The following is a 20,728-nucleotide window of genomic DNA, read 5'->3' as shown; positions in this document are numbered from 1 at the left end:
ACTCCTCCGGCAGGACCAGTTGCCAACAGTGGGGTTGGTCCGGAGGCGCTGTTACCCGGTACAAGATTTGGTTCTTTAACTTCAACCGAGACCATTCCTTCAACAACAGGGGCACGAATGGGTGTTTCGCCTTCTCAGCCAACGCCCCATCCCCCTTCTCGACCGCTCTCCACACTGTGCCAATGCCCGGGTCATTTTGCTGAGCAGCTGCCACTTCCCCCGGACTCAGTTCCGGCAATTGTTTAGTCCGCAGTGCGGTCAGGTCACAGTAAGCTAGGGGTATGGCGTCGTCAAAAACCCCCAAATGGTCCACGGCTCGTTCCAGCCTCCCTCTTCCCTCGGCCTTCACGGTGATAGCAAACTGACACATCGCCTTCACTCCAGGGGCAGGGACACTCTCCCACTCCTCATCCCTCTCCTGTTCCCCCGGCTCCCGACGAGACAAAGTATCCGCATCGACATTCTTGCTTCCGGGGCGGTACCTCAGGCTGAAATCATATACCGACAAGGCCGCCAGCCACCGATGTCCTGTGGCATCCAGCTTCGCCGGTCAAAATATAAGTGAGAGGATTGTTATCCGTTCTCACCTCAAACTTGGCTCCATATAGGTAATCGCCCAGTTTGTCCACCACCGCCCACTTCAGCGCCAGGAACTCCAACTTGTGAGTGGGATAGTTTCTCTCCGATGGCGACAAGCTTCGGCTGACAAAGGCTACCGGCCTCAATGCTTTGCCATGCTCCTGGTACAGAACAGCCCCGAGACCCTCTCGGCTGGCATCCATGTGCAACACATATGGCTTCTGGGGATCGGCAAAAGCCAACACCGGGGCCTGGGTCAGTGCCCTTTTCAAAGATCAGAACGCCTCTTCACATTGATCATCCCATCTCGAGCCAAAAGGTTCCACCGGGTTCCAGTATCCTCCAGCGTCCTGCCTCTGGTCCCCCGTCCTTTTCTTTCCCACCGGGGGGATAGCCACACAACAGCTGAGTCAACGGGTGACACACTTTGGCGTATCCTTTCACAAATCGCCGGTAATACCCACAGAACCCCAAAAATGAGCGCAGAGCGCCCACTTTCTGGGGTCTCAGCCAGGTGGTCATGGCCTTTATCTTGGTTGGATCAGTAGCCACTCCCTCTCGCGAAATGATATGGCCAACGTAGCTAACCGACGACTTGCAGAACTGGCATTTGTCCAGGGAAAGCTTCAACCCTTCTTCATTAAGCCGGCCCAACACTTTCAACAGCCTCTCCTCATGTTCCTCCAAAGTCGATCCAAACACTATCAAATCATCCAGGTACACCAGCACCTCTAACAGATTCATATCCCCCACAGTTCTCTCCATGAGCCTCTGGAAGGTGGCTGGGGCTCCCGATATGCCTTGGGGCATTCGTTCGAACTGAAAGAACCCCAGCGGGCAGATAAAAGCGGTCTTCTCTTTATCGCCCGCACTCATCGGGATCTGGTAATACCCACTTCTTAAATCCAGCACACTGAACCACTTCGCACCGCTCAGGCAGGCCAACGCATCCTCGACTCTTGGGACAGTCTATTGATCAGGGACAGTTCGCCGATTCAGAGTCCTGTAGTCTACACACATGCGCACTCTCCCATTCTTCTTCCATGCCACCACTATTGGGGACGCATAAGGACTTTGGGACTCAGCTATGATTCCGGCCTCCTTCAACTTGCACAAGTGCTGCCACACGTCCTCAACATCTGCCGGAGCCAGCCGCCGGGATCTCTCTCGGAACGGGGTGTCCTCCGTCACCGGATGGTGTGGCGAGTGCTTTTGGAGCAGCCAACATCAAACTCACCCCGAGAAAAAACAGCTTCCATCTTCAGCACCTTCTCCACTAGCCTGTGTTTCCACTCCGGCGACACAGGGGAATCCCCAAAGTTAAAGACTTCAGCGGTCAGCTCCCTTCGATGCTCCGATCCCTCCCCGTTAGGGGTCCTCACTGGTGCGCTAGACATTACCGTCACCGGGAACAGATGTGCCAGCGGCATTCCCCTCTTAAAGGTGATTTCTCTTGCCGTGGTGTTCCTGACACTTATAGCTATACGCCTCGCATGTACCACCCCTGGTCTCTGCACTTCGGGCCTCACCGGCGCCCCCGCCGGAAATCGTGTCTCCCCTTCAAGATCGTCCGGGGCGTCTACTAACAGGGCTTTGCCCGTCGGCACTCCTGGGAATCTGGGGGTCCCCATCACTAGTGCTACCTCCCCAGGTCGGATCACCTTGGGCCTCACCTGCGTACACCACACCGTCCCTCGTTTACACTCCGGGTCCAGTCCTAGGGAGGCAACCCCTTCTTCGAACACTGCTCGAAACACTGGATGCATCGGGAGGGTCTCCAGAAAGTCTTCCCCTGCTTTCTCCTTACAAGCTCCCAGGAGCCGTCGCACAACGGGGGAATTAGTCCCCACCAGGAGGGCAGCACCACCGGTTCAGGACACACCAACACCAACGTCTCAATAGCTTCGGACACTCCCACATCGCCCTCCGAGAACTCCAATCTCACCGATAGGTCCCCATCGTACGGGTAGTCACCCTCGCTCACACCCCAAATCTGCAGGGCGTCAAATGGGGTTACGGGCAAATGCTTTAGATATTGGTTGTAGAAAAACCGGTACAATAAGGTCACCTGCGATCCCGTATCAAGAATGGCTTTTGCATAAACTCCCTCTATCCGTAGACCCACACTGGCACGGGGTCCTACCAGCCCATCTGGAATAGAGGCGTGGGCACCCAGTGGTCCCCTGGCTGATCTCTGGGAACGTGTTCCTCCAGAGGCTCCAGTCCGTTCCCTCACTGACCCTCTCCTAAGTTTCCCGACACCTCCCCCTTCTGAGTCGCAGGGGGGCTTGTCCTCCGCGGAACTCCTTGTCTCTCACAATCCCACCTAAAGTGTCCCTCCTCTCCACAGCTATAGCACACCCTCGGCCGCCCACAGTCCCGCCTGAAATGCCCCTCTTTCCCACAGTTAAAGCACACGCTGCCTGCCGCCCCTCCTCTCCCAGGATGACTCCCGCTCCCAACCCACTGCATTGGTCGCCCCTGAGAGTGGGTACCTCCCCTGTCCCTCCCCTCCAGAGGGGGTTCTCTACTCCCCGGTGGGTTGTCATTCCTCCACCCAGCCACCACTTCCTGTATCGCTGAGTATCGCTCCCATAGGCCTGCGCCCCTTTTCCGCCCCAACGCTCTCTCTTCCTCCCCCACCTCTCTAATCAGTTGCCCGAACGATGGAGGGGGGCCTTTCCTATAAGCCTGCCGGATAGTCCACGCCACCTTGTCTTCCAGAGAGCCACTGAATAACTGACTCATCCTCACGCTAGCCACGTCTGGCGCCTTCACTACCCCCCGGCGCCACAACCCCGAGAGCATCCCCTCCATCCTAAATATGTACTCGGAGAGCTTTTCCCCTCTCCATTGTTCCAGGCGTTGAAACTCTGCTAAAAGCAGCCATGGTTCCCCTGACAACCCAAACGCTCCCTCCAAAACTTCTATACATTCCTCCACTGAGGCCCCAGACTTTTCAGCTTTCAACTCCCGGACTGTTTTGGCTGCTAAACCCCTCAAACTTCCCACCAATCGCTGCCTCTTCTCCTCCTCCGAGCCTGGCCACTCCTCTAACATCAAGGACGTATGCTCGATCCAGGTCTCATAGTCCACCTCCCCGTCCGGAGTAGGCTTGGCTCCGGAGAACACCCCCAGCTTCAGCCGTGGCCTCTCGGCCACTCCCACCAGGGAGTTAAGTGCGGCTGCCAGCTCCGAGGCTGCCCCCCTACCTGGGGGGCGGGGCCTAGTCACGACTCCCTCCTCCCTCCTCCCTTTGCTAGTGCCGGCCACCTCTCTGGGGATTTCCTCTAGCTCTAGCTCCTCCTCCGATGTCTCCTCCGCCTCATCCTCGGAGAAGGGGTGGAGCCCCCACAGCCGCTGCTCCCCAGTACACTGACCATCGCCGGCAGTTCCAACGTCCTGACGTCAGCACTCGTACTAACCAACACCCAGCTACACTCCACCTCTTTACCACACCGTCTAGCTACCAATTCTACCTGCCCCATACCGTTCACCAAACTTAACCCCCGCACTAACGCGTCTCCCGAAACTCAAAAATCCACTCCGCTCACTACACATGCGTACTGTACCGGTACACATTCAAATTCGCACCAGCTAACAATCTTATCTCTGTCCATCTCCGCTCTGCTGCCTGCGCGATTCCACAGCCCCCTGACAATCCAATCCGGGACGAGCACCCCCACAAATGTAACACTTACCCAAAAGGCTGGTATACGTCTAGGGGAAAAGGAGATCCAGCCACACACCAACCAACCTCCCTTACACGCAGGTGCTGTGAGAATCGAGTTTATGCCTCGCGCCGCCCACCATATCAACTTCACACCAAATACCGTTATGAAATACACTTTAGAGAGTTTACTAACATTAACTAAAGAAGTATTAGGCAATACAATATATATATACAAGGAAAGAAAAAAACAAAAGGCGCCAACTTATCAAAGTTCAGTCAGTGTAGTGCACATCGTAGGAGCTCAATCAACAAATCATCCGACAGCCACGTCGTCACCCCTGGGACCACCCGGTGGTCTTACGAGCAGTCCAGCGCACGTCCACCTTCCTCGTCCGTCTTCCTCCCGACTCTCTTCACACTCCAAGCCCGCGCAACCTCTCCCCCAAGTTCCCAGCCTCACAAAACACAATAACATTCCCATTGATTAACAAATGAATACAATTACCATATCAGCCATTCTAAAGCGAAACAACGGCGAGAGAAACATTTAACAGACAAAGAAGCATTCCTACTTGTAACAAACCAAAGAAGCCATTTTGAGTAACATACACAGGACATTGTACATTTCTATTCTTAAAAAATCGTCAACATCCGATCTTCAAACTTCTGGTAAAGCATTAAACTGCACAGAGGGAAATCCGTCTATGAGATTCCCATTTACAATCTTAAATAGCTCAAAGGTTTATGCCTATTTTATTTGATTCTAATAACCTACCATTTGATAGATTTCTCAGCTAGTGTTAATGCCTCTTGATTTTTTTGTGTATTCTTTGTAATTATGTTTTCATACAATCGGATTCTAGATGGATAGTGACTTTATCCTCAAATCTGCATGGTGAATGCTAATCTGTGCAGAAATGGTAGCCTTTGCTCTTCAAAGATTGCCATACCATGGATAAAAATTGGAGCATTTTTTTCTAGGTACATTCGGAATTAAAGGCTTACAACTAAAAGCAGAAATATTTTTGAATATTGAAATATAAGCTATGCAACAATACAGCAGCCCCACCTAAAGACTTTTAGAAACCATAACAAGTCAAATTAATTTGTGGGTACTATTTGAATAATTGTATCAAGCCAATTTAAAAAAATCATTCTGTTAAAATATTACGCCCAATTTAAATAAACACAAAGTGAATTCTAAAGCACTTGATTTGTTTTCCACTAAGATATTTCTTCCTAAATTTTCATAATATTCATGTGATTTTTGGTCATAAAACAAAACTGACTACTGAAAATGTCAAATAGCAATCATTACAGAAATTTAAGCAGATTGAAAGCGGCTCATGCTCACAATCATCTCAATTGGAAAGTTATTGATATAGTTGTGCAACAAAAGTTGGTCAGCAGGGGAGGAAAAGGAAAAGAATCATTTCATTCCCACTACTTTCAGACTCATATGGTATATTCCCACCAACATAAGGAACACCAAGATCCTACAAAGGATTGTGAGGACTACTGAAGAGGATTATCAAGACCTCTCTTCCACCCATTTGACATATTTATCATGTGAGCTGCATACGCAGGGCAATTAGCATTGTCAAGGATCCCTGTCATCTGTCTCACAATCTCTTTGATACCCTTACCATCAGGCAGCAGGCACTGTAGCATGAAGACAAGGACTGTTAAGATGGTAAACAGCCTCTTCCCCAAAGCTATGGGACTACTGAACTCACCTCCACTATCCAGGTCTCATTACTTTTGAATTACCAGTAGTGTTAAGTGTTTTTTTTTTACTTTTTTATATCAATCTTCTGGAATAGATTTTGTTATTTGTCAATTTATATGTGGTAATATTGCCTTATGTGTTGTGTGTGAGTTATTTTTACTGTGTGGTGTATACTGGTCCGGAAGAACATTGTTTCATTTGGCAGTATACACATATATAGCTAAATGACAATAAATGTGAACTTAAACTTGATCTATTCTTAAGGGACAAAAGGTTACACAGTTAGATCAGGTCAATACACTTCATAATCCCTACCCAGGGCAGCTTTAAATAACATGATAAATCAGACATGACATCCAAAAACTGGTCTTTATCACTATGTAATGCATTTGATAGGATGTTTCCATTCTTAAAAAATCTTCAACATCTGACCTTCAAACTTCTGGTAAAACATTAAACTGCACAGAAATGGGAAAGCAAAGGAAATCTAGTTTTGACAGGCCATAAGGGCTCAAGCCAAGGGCTTGCTTTGCTCATCGTTCAAGCTTAGCATTCCAAAGCATTAGGAGAGACAGAATCACACCACACTGCCCATCTAGTTGCTCTCCCATTGAAAGGATCACAATTAATCCTTTATTTCAAGAAATACATCAAAAATGGAAAAGATGAGTTTCAAAAGTTGCATTTCAAGTAATGAGTTTACATACAGTGGTATGCAAAAGTCTGGGCACCCCGGTCAAAATTTCTGTTACTGTGAATAGCTAAGTGAGTAGAAGATGAACTGATCTCCAATAGTCATAAAGTTAAAGATGAAACATTCTTTTCAACATTTTAAGCAAAATTAGTTATTATATTTGTAAGCATATAACAATTACAGCACGGAAACAGGCCATCTTGGCCTTTCTAGTCCGGGCCGAATGCTTACTCTCACCTAGAGAGTCACTTTTTAAAGTGACAATATCAAACCTGCCTCTACCACTTCTACTGGAAGTTCGTTCCACACAGCTACCACTCTCTGAGTAAAGAAGTTCCCCTCGTGTTACCCCTAAACTTTTGCCCCTTAACTCTCAACTCATGTCCTCTTGTTTGAATCTCCCCTACTCTCAATGGAAAAAGCCTATCCACATCAACTCTATCTATCCCACTCATTATTTTAAAACCTCTATCAAGTCCCCCCTCAACCTTCTACACTCCAAAGAATAAAGACCTAACTTGTGCAACCTTTCTCTGTAACTTAGGTGCTGAAACCCAGGTAACATTCAAGTAAATCTTCTCTGTACTCTCTCTATTTTGTTGACATCTTTCCTATAATTTGGTGACCAGAACTGTACACAATACTCCAAATTTGGCCTCACCGATGCCTTGTACAATTTTAACATTACATCCCAACTCCTATACTCAATGCTCTGATTTATAAAGGCCAGCATACCAAAAGATTTCTTCACCACCCTATCCACATGAGATTCCACCTTCAGGGAACTATGCACCATTATTCCTAGATCACTCTGTTCTACTGCATTCCTCAATGCCCTACCATTTACCATGTATGTCCTATTTTGATTAGTCCTACCAAAATGTAGCACCTCACACTTATCAGCATTAAACTCCATCTGTCATCTTTCAGCCCACTCTTCTAACTGGCCTAAATCTCTTTGCAAGCTTTGAAAACCTAGTTCATTACCCACAATGCCACCTACCTTAGATGGTAAATCTGCATACTTACTAATCCAATTTACCATCTCATCATCCAGATCATTAATGTATCTGACAAACAACATTGGACCCAGTACAGATCCCTGAGACACACCACTAGTCACCGGCCTCCAACCTGACAAACAGTTATCCACCATTACTCTCTGGCATCTCCCATCTAGCCACTGTTGAACCCATTTTACTACTTCAATGTTAATACCTAACGATTGAACCTTCCTAACTAACCTTCCGTGCAGAACCTTGTCAAAGGTCTTACTGAAGTCCATACAGACAACATTCACTGCTTTACCCTTGTCAACTTTCCTAGGAACCACTTCAAAAAAATTCAATAAGATTTGTCAAACATGACCTTCCACGCACAAATCCATGTTGACTGATCCTGATCAGACCCTGTCTATCCAGATAATTATATATACCATCTCTAAGAATACTGTCCATTAATTTACCCACCACTGATGTCAAACCCACAGGCCGATAATTGCTAGGTTTACTCTTAGAACCCTTTTTAAACAATGGAACCACATGAGCAATACGCCAATCCTCCGGCACCATCCCCGTTTCGAATGACATTTGAAACATTTCTGTCAGAGCCCCTGCTATTTCTACACTAACCTCCCTCAAGGTGAGGACCCGGAGACTTATCCACTTTTATATTCTTTAAAAGCACCAGTACTTCCTCTTCTTTAATCATCATAGTTTCAATAACTACCCTACTTGTTTCCCTTACCTTACATAATTCAATATTCTTCTCCTTAGAGAATACTGAAGAAAAGAAATTGTTCAAAATCTCACCCATCTCTTTTGGCTCCACACATAGCTGTCCACTCTGATTCTCTAAGGGACCAATTTTATCCCTCACTATCCTTTTGCTATTAATATAACTGTAGAAACTCTTTGGATTTATTTTCACCTTACTTTCCAAAGCAACCTCATATCTTCTTTTAGCTTTTCTAATTTCTTTCTTAAGATTCTTCTTACATTCCTCGAGCACCTCATTTACTCCATGCTGCCTATATTTATGGTAGATATCTCTCTTTTTCCGAACCAAGTTTCCAATATCCCTTGAAAACCATGTCTCTCTCTCAAACTTTTAACCTTTCCTTTCAACCTAACAGGAACATAAAGATTCTGTACCCTCAAAATTTCACCTTTAAATGACTTCCATTTCTCTATTACATCCTTCCCATAAAACAAATTGTCCCAATCCACTTCTTCTAAATCCTTTCGCATCTCCTCAAAATTAGCCTTTCTCCAATCAAAAATCTCAACCCTGGGTCCAGACCTATCCTTCTCCATAATTATATTGAAAGTAATGGCATTATGATCATTGGATCCAAAGTGCTCCCCAACACATACCTCTGTCACCTGACCTATTTCATTCCCTAACAGAAGATCCAACACTGCCCCTTCTCTAGTTGGTACCTCTATGTACTGCTGCAAAAAAGTATTCTGCACACATTTTACGAGCTCCAAACCATCCAGCCCTTTTACAGAATGGGCTTCCCAGTCTATATGTGGAAAATTAAAATCTCCCACAATCACAACCTTGTGCTTACTACAAATATCTGCTATCTTACAAATTTGCTCCTCCAATTCTCGCTCCCCATTAGGTGGTCTATAATACACCCTATAAGTGTTACTACACCTTTCCCATTCCTCAATTCCACCCAAATAGTCTCCCTAGACGAGCCCTCTAATCTATCCTGCCAAAGCACCACTGTAATATTTTCTCTGACAAGCAATGCAACACCTCCCCCTCTTGCCCCTCCGATTCTATCACACCTGAAGCAATGAAATCCAGGAATATTTAGTTGCCAATCACACCCCTCCTGCAACCATGTTTCACTAATCGCTATAACATCATATTCCCCATAGCTACAACATCATGGTTTGCACAATTTTAGAGTGAAAAAAGGAAAGGAGCACCATGCAAAAGTTTGGGCACCCCAAGAGATTTGAGCTCTCAGATAACTTTTGCCAAGGTCTCAGACCTTAATTAGCTTGTTAGGGCTATGGCTTGTTCACAGTCATCATTAGGAAAGGCCAGGTGAAGCAAATTTCAAAGCTTTATAAATACTCTGACTCTTCAAACCTTGTCCCAACAATCAGCAGCCATGGGCTCCTCTAAGCAGCTGCCTAGCACTCTGAAAGTTAAAATAAATGATGCCCAAAAAGCAGGAGAAGGCTATAAGAAGATAGCAAAGCATTCTCAGGTAGCCATTTCCTCAGTTCGTAATATAATTAAGAAATGGCAGTTAACAGGAATGGTGGAGGTCTGGAAGACCAAGAAAACTTTCCCACAGAACTGCTCATAGGATTGCTAGTAAGGCAAATCAAAACCCCCGTTTGATTGCAAAAGATCTTCAGGAAGATTTAGCAGACTCTTGAGTGGTGGTGCACTGTTCTACTGTGCAGCGACACCTGCACAAATATGATCTTCATGGAAGAGTGATCAGAAGAAAACCTTTCCTGCGTCCTCACCACAAAATTCAGCGTCAGAAGTTTGCAAAGGAACATCTAAACAAGCCTGATGCATTTTGGAAACAAGTCCTGTGGACTGATGAAGTTAATATAGAACTTTTTGGCCACAATGAGCAAAGGTATGTTTCGAGAAAAAAAGGGTGCAAACACCTCTCCAACTGGTAAGCATGAGGGTGGATCGATCATGCCTTGGGCTTGTGTTGCAGCCAGTGGCACGGGGAACATTTCATTGGTAGAGGGAAGAATGAATTCAATTAAATACCAGCAAATTCTGGAAGCAAACATCACACCGTCTGTAAAAAAGCTGAAGATGAAAAGAGGATGGCTTCTACAACAGGATAATGATCCTAAACACACCTCAAAATCCACAATGGACTACTTCAAGATGCGCAAGCTGAAGGTTTTGCCATGGCCCTCACAGTACCCCGACCTAAAAAGCTTTTAAAATCTGTGGATAGACCTCAAAAGAGCAGTGCATGCAAGACGGCCCAAGAATCTCACAGAACTAGAAGCCTTTTGCAAGGAAGAATGGGTGAAAACCCCCAAACAAGAATTGGAAGACTCTTAGCTGACTACAGAAAGCCAAAGGGGGTATTACTAAGTACTGACCATGCAGGGTGCCCGAACTTTTCTATGCCACTGTATTTCACATAAACTATGGAATGCAGACTTTACTATTCAAAATTTAAAATGACAGTGTGGAACAGAATGCAAAACTAGAGAACTTGGTGTAGGAGATGTATTGGATTCTATGCATGGTTGATCTTGCAAATTTTGTCCTGTGCTTATATTTTGTTTGAGACATATAAGGAACTAAATAAGTGTAATGAAGACAGATTATTTTTTTAAAATTATTAAAAGAAACCGAATAAAGTGACGGAAGATAGTTCAGACCACGGTGATTCAGAAATTTAAAATTTTGTACATGTTGATCAGCATAGTGCACAATTATAAAGAGTCCATCCATCCACAGTGAGAAATTGGATCTAAGTAAGGAAAGGGTATACTGCATCCAATCTAAAATGCTGTACAAACATGCAAAGCACTCAATGCATGACAAATAAACTCTTCTCAGGCTTCAAGCCAGCTACAGATATTGATTATAACTGACATTTCGGTGACAAATTCTGCCATCTACTTCAGGGATGATGCCTTCCCCAAAGTATACCTTTGCCAGAAAACAGCCTGTCCACATTTTCCAGATCATTTCTGATACCATCAAAATTGGGTTTTCTCCAAGTTAGAACCTCAACCCACAAACCAGACCCATCTCTTTACATATTTACTTTGAAACTAAATGGAATTGTTATCACTAGATACAAAATGTCCCCCTACACAAAACATGTGTCATCTGCCCTGTCTCATTGACTAATAGCAGATGAAGTATCTCATACTCTCTTGTTGGGACCTCTACATACTGATTAAGGAAATTTTCCTGAACACATTTGACAAACTCTATCTCATCTAGACCTTTACAGTGGTGGTGCATGTGAGATCGATTTCAACCTTCAAGAGAAGTTCAAATAGGTACATGGATGGCAGGGGGTATGGAGGGGTATGGTCCTGGTGGAGGTCATTGGGACTAGGGAGCTTACATGGTTCAACATGGAGTGGATGGACTGAATGGCCTGTTTCTGTGCAGTTCTTTTCTATGATTCCATGAAAAACTATGAAAATGTGAAACTAACAGAAAATGCTGTAAACACACAAGTAAGTCAGCATCTGTGGGAACAGGCAGAATAATTCTTCTGAATAAAGGACCTGGACCTGAGACATCAACTGTGGTTCTCCTTTTCTTGAGACTGCTGGACTGCTTATTGTTTCCAGTGCTTTCTGTTTTTGTTAATTTTACATTTGAAACCTACTCCTTTTTCTAGCCAAACTTCTGTTACGTCCACTATTTTGCAATCTCACCTCATTGATTACAGCTGAATTACAGTTAAGATGGTGTTAAACGGCGACTCCTTTGCTTCCATCTTCAGAAACAGTTCTATTTCCATCTTTAATATCTTTATTTTTCTCTTTCAGGATTCTTTTGAAGACCCTAACCTGGAGTTACACACTGACTTTGGTTCCTTGCAGGGATGCTAACTTTCTGCACCCAACACCTTGCTAAATTAATAAAATGAAGAACTTACCCCTACAACAACCTCCCTAGAAGGACACTGGAGCCTAAATTACTGAAGTGCAATCCAACCATTTTACCCCAGATTGGTTCCAATACCCTATGAATCAAAAGCAATTCTCTCTGTGCCATTTCCTTAGTCCCAGATTTAGCTATGTTATCCTCTTATTTCTAAACTCATCGGCATGTGCAATAGGGAGTAATCCAGAAACGACTACTTCTGAAAATTGTACCATTTGGACCATGACTTTTGGCTGTTCCCCTTCCTCCTTTTGAATCTTCTCCCATGGTTCTGACACCAAGAAGGCAAGTCTACAGCCACAGAAACACCAGAATGCTCACCTAATGCCCATTATCTTTTGCTCCCATGACCTTTCTCCTTCCTGAGCTGTCCAGTCATTCACTACAGCTAACAAGTCTGGTAATTGCGGATTCTCGTGGCCATCTCACAGCTTGGTTTCCATTCTGGCTTTGTATATTCAGTAAACTTGGACATCTTACAAGCAAGATGACCAGTTATCTATTACATTTTATGCCATTACTTCACCAAGTCCTTCACCATCAACACACTGGGGATTACAACAGACCAGAAACTCAACTGAATAACCACTGAAATACTTTAACAGAGCACATCAGAATTGTGTATCCTGCCATAAATGATTCACCTCCTGATACCTTGAAGTTTTTGCACCAACCATATGGCACAAGTTAGGAATGCAAGGGTTTCCTAACAAATAATATCTGGTCTATAAAACAGTACAGTACAGGCCCTTCAGCCCACATTGTTATGCTGACCTTTTAACCTACTCTCCTTCTCTCCTACATACGTAGCCCCCATTTCTCTATCATTTCATATGCCTTTCTAAGAGTTTCTTACATGTCCCTACTGCACCTGTCTGTACCACCACTCCTGACAAGGTATTCCATGTACTGACCACTTTCTGTGTAAAATAATTATCTCTGACATCCCCCTTATACTTTCCTCCAATCACCTTAAAATTATTTTTATTCATTTTTATGTTTTTTATTTATTTAGATATACAGTGCTGAATAAGCCTTTCTGGTCCTTCGAACCACACTGCCCAGCAACCCCTGATTTAACCCTAGCCTAATCACTGAATAATTTACAATGACCAATTAACATATTAACCTGTCCATCTTTGGACTGTGGGATGAAACCAAAGCACTGGGAGAAAACCCACGCATTCCTCAGGATGGAGATACAGACTCCTTACAGATGACATCGGAATTGAACTCCGAACTCTGACGGCCTGAGCTATAATAGCATTGCACTAACTGCTGTGTACCATGGCACCGACATGGGCACTGTCCTCCTGGTATTAGCCATTTCTGCCCTGTGAAACAGTCTCTGGGTATCCACTATCACGTCTCCTCTCATACACCTTTTGCTCCATAATTTTGTCTCTCACTTCTTTCTTACATGGCAGTATCACGTTTGCTACATCTAGTCTGCCTAGACTACTTCAGAGTTCAGGAATTTTGATTTAGAATCACTAAAGCATTTATGTTCAATCTTTCAAAAGGATTTAAAACTTCTCCCTGGATCTGAAAGGCTCCATTTAGAATTCTGATTGTAGACTATCATTTAGGGTGAAGTGAGAGATATTTTCTTATGGAAATATTTACTCTCCATTCATTACAAATTGTGTGTTCATCCATTTATCAATCCATATCATTGCTTTACTAGAAATTTGGTTTAAACACAAATATAACATACCCTATGACTTCTGACTGTACATTATTTGTGACTGTACACCATTCTAACAAACACATACAGCAGTTCGTCCTGCTTTAATACTGCTTTAAAACTACCTTCTTGACAGTGTTCTGGAAACCCATCACTCACAAGGTAAACAGAAGCCCAGCACTTCAAGGTAAAATAAGAATGGATAATAAATTAGGTCTTACCATATTTCAGGAAAATTAGAAAGTCACAAACGATTCCTATGTTTTTTAAATTAATTCAAAACTTCAAAAAAACAATTTTCACATGCTCCCACTCTAAATTTCAAACTTCAGAACAACTATCACTTACCAATCTGAGGTGAACAGACCAATTCACAGCAATTTCTTATAAAGAAAGACACAGACAGATATAGCAGACATCTTGGTCTATAAAACTACTCTCACTCTAAAGAGATTCCTCCTTTCACTAGAGTTGAGAGCATCTCACTCCTCACCATGCCATCATTACCCATGCCAGTTACAAAACAAGAGTTGTAACTGAAATCCAGTACATGTATTGTGTGAAGGAATTTAGTGAAGAAGAACGCAAACATCACAGGTTTTCACCAATGTGAAATCTCAGTTAATACCATGTTCACACTGAATGTGTCAAAAAGCTCTGTACAAAGTGAACCCAAGACAACATTATCATACAGGTTAGGATATATATTAGGCATCCTGCACAGATGATACCTGACTGATTGCTCATCATCCGAACAGCTTTGGACTTGGCCAATTCAAGTGCTGTCACCCAGCATTGTCTCTCCACCTCAGAGCTCGACTTCAGATAGTACGTGCGTCCACTATCTGAGAGCACAATGATGCATGCATCCTCTGCGTCGATGTGGGCAGTTGCTAGGTTAATGGTGCCTCTGCATGTGTGTGCCATCTCAGCCTGTGTCCTGGAAAAATGACAAAATAATAAGAGGCTTGGTGAATGATCATAGCATTAATATTCAAGAGCATTACATAGGAACACAGTGATTTTAATAACCTCCATTCAATATGTTTAACTAAAAATATAACCAGCAGACTACCTTCCACAAGTTTGTTTCCCTTGCAAGAGATCTATTACTATTTTGTTTCTTCACTGCTCCCTGCAGCCAAATTATTCAACCACATAACAGAATAATATTAGTGTCAGGTGCAGAACAATCCATCCCTCATCCAATGTAGAATTCTCCAAGATGAAACACTGAACAAGAACCATTATTTATCTAGGAGTGCTAAAGAAAGTTATATCACCCCTACATCACGTTCTCAGTACAGACAGGCTGTTGAATCTTTTAGTTTACTTGTAATCTTTACTGAATACGACATTGATATCTAAAATTGACAAAAGGTTTAGCAAAGAAATTATTGTATTCATTTCATGATTAATTTTATTCGCATTCTTTAGTGTGGTTTGCTTCTTCCATCCACTGGCCTATCTCTTCCCACTCAGCACCTTTTCTATAAACAGTCTGATCACATCTTCCACAGGCAATGCATACAGTATTAAAATAATTACAGATCTTTATTATTCATAACAAACTGCACTATTAGTACAGCATAGGTCCAATCAAAATAAATTCATTATTAGATGTCGTACAGAATTGCTCCCAAGTCTCCTCGCACCCAACAAAGAATACAGCACGATCTTGGCATGTGTTCAAGATAACATACTGCATTATTGATGTAGTTTTCTTGGCCGAGATATGAAATAGAAATGTGGACAACAATTTTCCCCTGAACCAAACCGGATTATTTGTCATTTAGGACTATAATACGGTGCGAGACGTCATGAAGCAATACACCAGAAAAAAATTGCCTTTAGCCATCAGCCCAGTAGTTACAAACAACCTCTTCACTCCCCATGGAATTAAAAACTATGATCAAACTCATAACTTGCATTGAATTTAACACAAGTTACTAAAACCTCTAAGTCATATTATATTTCTGTGTTGCACAATGTCCCTGTGATGCTGCTACAAGTAAGCTTTCCATTACACCTGTGCATACATGTACTTATGTATATGAGAATAAACTTGAATTTAACTTGGCAAAATCCCACTGCATGACTTCAAAGTGTCTGGCTGTTATGCTTATTCAAGTTGAGTGAATTCAACTTTGTCAGATGTGGCACTCTATAATAAAAATTTTAATTTAAATAATACAAGTTGGACAATTGACGTCAAGAAGTGCATAAAAAGATTTTAAAGGCAGAACTTCACGGTAGTTTCTCTGAGGAGTGATCAATCAGCAGGAGGCAGTGCGTAAAAAGAACTACCTTTCAGTCAGGTCTGCGTTCAAGATTTAATAAGCAGAGCTGCACTGCAGTTTTCTCTGAGTTGGACAATCGACGTCATGCAGTGCATCAAAAGAGCTAGCTTTCAATCAGGAAGGCGATTGAGATTTTAAAGGCAGAGCTTCACGGCAGTATCTCTGAGTTGAGGAGTGACCAATCAGCAAGAGGAATTTTTTAGAAAGGGCCGATAAAAATATCATAGGTGCATGCAGAGCGGCCATTCCTTTTAGAGTGAATTTGGCTCATCAGGTTTAGGCAAGATAAGGCTTGGGTGAGGTAAAGTATTTGGTAAACTTTTCTCTTTCTGTTCTTATTTGTCCACTCCTTGTCTGTTAGGGCATAGTAGATCAGTGAGAATGGCTCCAGGGGCACTGTTTTGAACTGTATGTGGGATGTGGGAAGTCTGGGAGACCTCGAGTCTCCTGGATAAACCCATCTGCATCAGGAGCACTGAGTTGCAGCTCCAGAGAGAATGCATAAAGGAAATGGAGGTGCAGCTCAATTACCTTCAACTTATACAGATGAATGAGAAGGTAATAGACAGGAACTAGAGGAAGGTAGTCACCCATAGATTGCAGTAGGCAAGTAAATAGGTGACTATCAGGAGACAAAGGGGAAATGCACAGCCAGTGCAGAATACACCTGTGGTCATTCCCCTCAATAAAAAATATACAACTTTAAATAATATTGAGGAGGACGACCTGTTGAGGGAGAGGACCTATTTGGAGGAGCTACAGCTACAAGGTCTCTGGTATTGAGCCTGGTGCTGTGGCTCTGAAGAGCAGAGAGGTGAAGAGGACTGCAGTGTTGATAGGAGATTCCCTGGTCAGAGGGCAAAGACAAGGTTCTGTGGGCTCAATTGATACACTTGGATGGTATGTTGCCCCATGATGTACCGTGGAGAGCATTCTGACTGGCTGCATCACCGTCTGTTATGTGGATGTGAATAGCAATGCAAGTATTCATATCCATTTCTAACTGTCATTGAGCAGGTGGAAGATCCACAGTGCTGTTATCCTTGTCATTTAACATACTCCCACAGTGTTGTTAGATAGACAGACAGACAGACATACTTTATTGAGCCTGGGGGAAATTGGATTTCGTTACAGCCGCACCAACCAAGAATAGTGAAGAAATATAGCAATATAAAACCATAAATAATTAAATAAAAAGAAGTTAATCATGCCAAGTGGAAATAAGTCCAGGACCAGCCTATTGGCTCAAGGTGTCTGATACTCTGAGGGAGGAGTTGTAAAGTTTGATGGCCACAGGTAGGAATGACTTCCTATGACGCTCAGTGTTACATCTCGGTGGAATGAGTCTCCGGCTGAATGTTCTCCTGCACCTAACCAGTACATTATGGAGTGGTTGTCATGTCATTGACCAAGATGGCATGCAACTTGGACAGCATCCTCTTTTCAGACACCACCGTTAGAAAGTCCAGTTCCACCCCCACAACATCACTGGCCTTACGAATGAGTTTGTTGATTCTGTTGGTGTCTGCTACCCTCAGCCTGCTGCGCCAGCACACAACAGCAAACATGATAGCACTGGCCACCACAGACTCGTAGAACATCCTCAGCATCGTCTGGCAGATGTTAAAGGACCTCAGTCTCCTCAGGAAATAGAGATGGCTCTGATCCTTCTTGTAGACAGCCTCAGTGTTCTTTGACCAGTCCAGTTTATTGTCCATTCGTATCCCCAGGTATTTGTAATCCCCCACCATGTCCACACTGACCCCTTGGATGGAAACAGGGGTCACCGGTGCCTTAGCCCTCCTCAGGTCCACCACCAGCTCCTTAGTCTTTTTCACATTAAGCTGCAGATGATTCTGTTCGCACCATGTGACAAAGTTTCCCACTGTAGCCCTGTACTCAGCCTCATCTCCCTTGCTGATGCATCTAACTATGGTAGAGTCATCAGAAAACTTCTAAAGATGGCAAGACTCTGTGTTGTAGTTGAAGTCCGAGGTGTAGATGGTGAAGAGAAAGGGAGACAGGACAGTCCCCTGTGGAGCCCCAATGCTGCTGACCACTCTGTCTGACACACAGTGTTGTAAGATTTCCAGAAGCTTGACCCAACACCCTTGTTGCTATCCTATTCATTGCACTGCCACTTCTCTTCCAGGGGAGCCCACCATGTAGGAACTCTGCACCGTTCTGCAAGGGGATTGATTTCTTTTTCTTCCCTTATTCACTTCCATAGCTTTCTGCATCCTTTCTAGTTTTACCAAAACACTTCCAAATCCTTGACTTTTTTCCTTATCAATGTCTTTGGCTCCTGTTTATTCCACATGGATTACAATTAAATTCCACCCTTTATTTTTTTTTTAACCATCCATGATTATTAATAACTTTGACATATTCAGCCATTTTATATTCAAAGTATTCTCCTCAAGGCTCTCACTACATCCCAATATCCAGATGCACATTTCCAGCATTGTTTTCTTTGTTTCTCAGGCATGAGTTGATATGTTTTATCACCAACCTCTCAAAACACTTCATCACTGTGGATGCAAGTGCTACTGAGTGCTAAGGAAGGTCACCATGTTTTTCTTGGGCACCAGTATAATTGAAGCCCACTTGAAGCAGGTGGGTATCACACACCACCGAAGCAAAAGGTTAAAGTTATCAGTGAACATTCCAGCCAGTTGGTCTTTAGTCCTGGGCCAAGTACCCTGTCTAGGCTGTATGTTTTTCAGGGGTTCACCCTCTTGAAGGCTGCTTGCACATTGGCCCCAGAGGCTGAAATGATAGGATCAATGGGGCATGTGGGAGTTTGTGATGGTTCCTCCATGTTTTGAGGGTCTAAGTAGGATTCAGTCAGAAAACATCCTTCCAGCATTACCCTCTGCCCCCTGTCACCAAGTTAATTTAGGATCCAATTTGCCTTGGATCTGATGTGCCTTCACTTTTTGGACTACCCACCACGTAACCCTAAACTACATATGATCAACATCTTCTGTCCTGCCTTCAAAGTCCTTTGTTACCGCCTCAAAAATCCTGACCCTTAAATTTTTCTGCAATAATTTCTTTCCTCCTGATACAAGGCTCACCAGAATAAGGGAACAACAATAGCTATCCTCGTCTTTTAACAATTTGTCTGTAGCTAACAAAATGCAAAAATCAGTCAGGGTTGTTGAAATGGGGCCCATATCGATGTTTTTATTGCATTTTTCCTTGTATTTTTAGCTTCCTTTACACTTGCTTATATGTTTGTCTGTAGACTTCTAGTAACTTGTCACATATTTGGTTCTAGAGTTCTATAGTTGTCTGCAAAGTTGAAGTGTGATCTAGTCAGTAACTTCGAAAACTGGTTTCTAAAACTGGCCCAAACCATTCTGCAGTACAAAAGCAAACCATGTACTCATGTTCTTTTGGTGCAGCTAGTTCACAGCCAGTCACAATTATAACCAGGTACAGCCACTTACACTTACAGTTCCTTTGTTACCTCTCTGTCGTGCCTACTGGTGAAGACTGACCCTGTCTGACCCGTGCTATGATGGACATCTAATAAAACAGCTGTAACCATAAGATTTACGTCTCATTCTTGACTTCTGGATTACATCACCTTCTGGACTATATAATCTCCAGACTATACAATCCAACAGGGTCTAAGCTATCTCCTGCCTTGTTTCCCATTCCATTCTGGGATAGAATTCACCTATCCCTAGGGATTTATCCCCCCCTATGCATTCCAAGACACTGATACCACCATCTTCTGACGTGCCTCAGATAATCACTCCCTAAAGCCACTGATTTTTATAGACATGAGAAAGATTGTGGATGCTAGAAATCTTGAGCAACATACAAAATGCTGGAGGACATCAGCAAGTCAGGTTGCTCCTAAGGAGGGAAACGGTCAAAATTTTGAGAAGGGGGCAGAATTTCCTTCCATAGGTGCTGCCTGACCTGCTGAGTTACTCAAACATTTTTTTGTGTTGCTCAATATTTTCCATGACTTTAATGCAGAATAGTTTTCACAAAGGACTTCGTCCACATCCCCTAGCTCCACACATAGATCTATTCTTTGCCTAGCTATCATCTTACTCCCAACGTACATTTAAAATGAATTTGGATGCTCTTCATTCAAACCTGTGAACTATCCCTCATGGCCGTTTTTGCCCTCCTAGTTTCTTTCTTAAGTATTCTTCTTCACCTTCTATATTCCCCAAGGGACTCACTTGCCCGTCATATGCTTCCTCTTTCTTTCCTTCAAAAATCTTTGTTATCCAGGGTTCCAAAATCTTGTCATCTTTGCACCGGAACATACTGCACATGAATTCTTGCTAACTCTCTTTTACAAGATTCATGCTTGTCAAATACTGCTTTATCCACATATTTGCTCCCAATCTACTTTCCCCAGGTTTTCTCTTCAGCCTTCACTTAATTGAGG

At 43.5% G+C, this 20,728-nt stretch overlaps 1 protein-coding gene across 3 annotated transcripts in view; it reads right to left on the bottom strand.

Moving 5' to 3' along the window:
• The window catches only part of osbp2b (oxysterol binding protein 2b), a 408,269-nt gene that overhangs the window by 349,692 nt on the left and 37,849 nt on the right, over window positions 1–20,728 (bottom strand). For all 3 annotated transcript variants that reach the window (XM_073065344.1, XM_073065346.1, XM_073065345.1), the window contains exon 2: window positions 14,740–14,948. In XM_073065344.1, the coding sequence (XP_072921445.1) occupies window positions 14,740–14,948 (209 nt within the window). The remainder of the gene's footprint in view (window positions 1–14,739; window positions 14,949–20,728) is intronic.

Source organism: Hemitrygon akajei, chromosome 14, assembly GCF_048418815.1.
Source record: "Hemitrygon akajei chromosome 14, sHemAka1.3, whole genome shotgun sequence".
Taxonomy (NCBI): domain Eukaryota; kingdom Metazoa; phylum Chordata; class Chondrichthyes; order Myliobatiformes; family Dasyatidae; genus Hemitrygon; species Hemitrygon akajei.
Note: the sequence above shows the minus strand (reverse complement) of the source record. Positions and strands in the feature narration are given on the sequence as shown.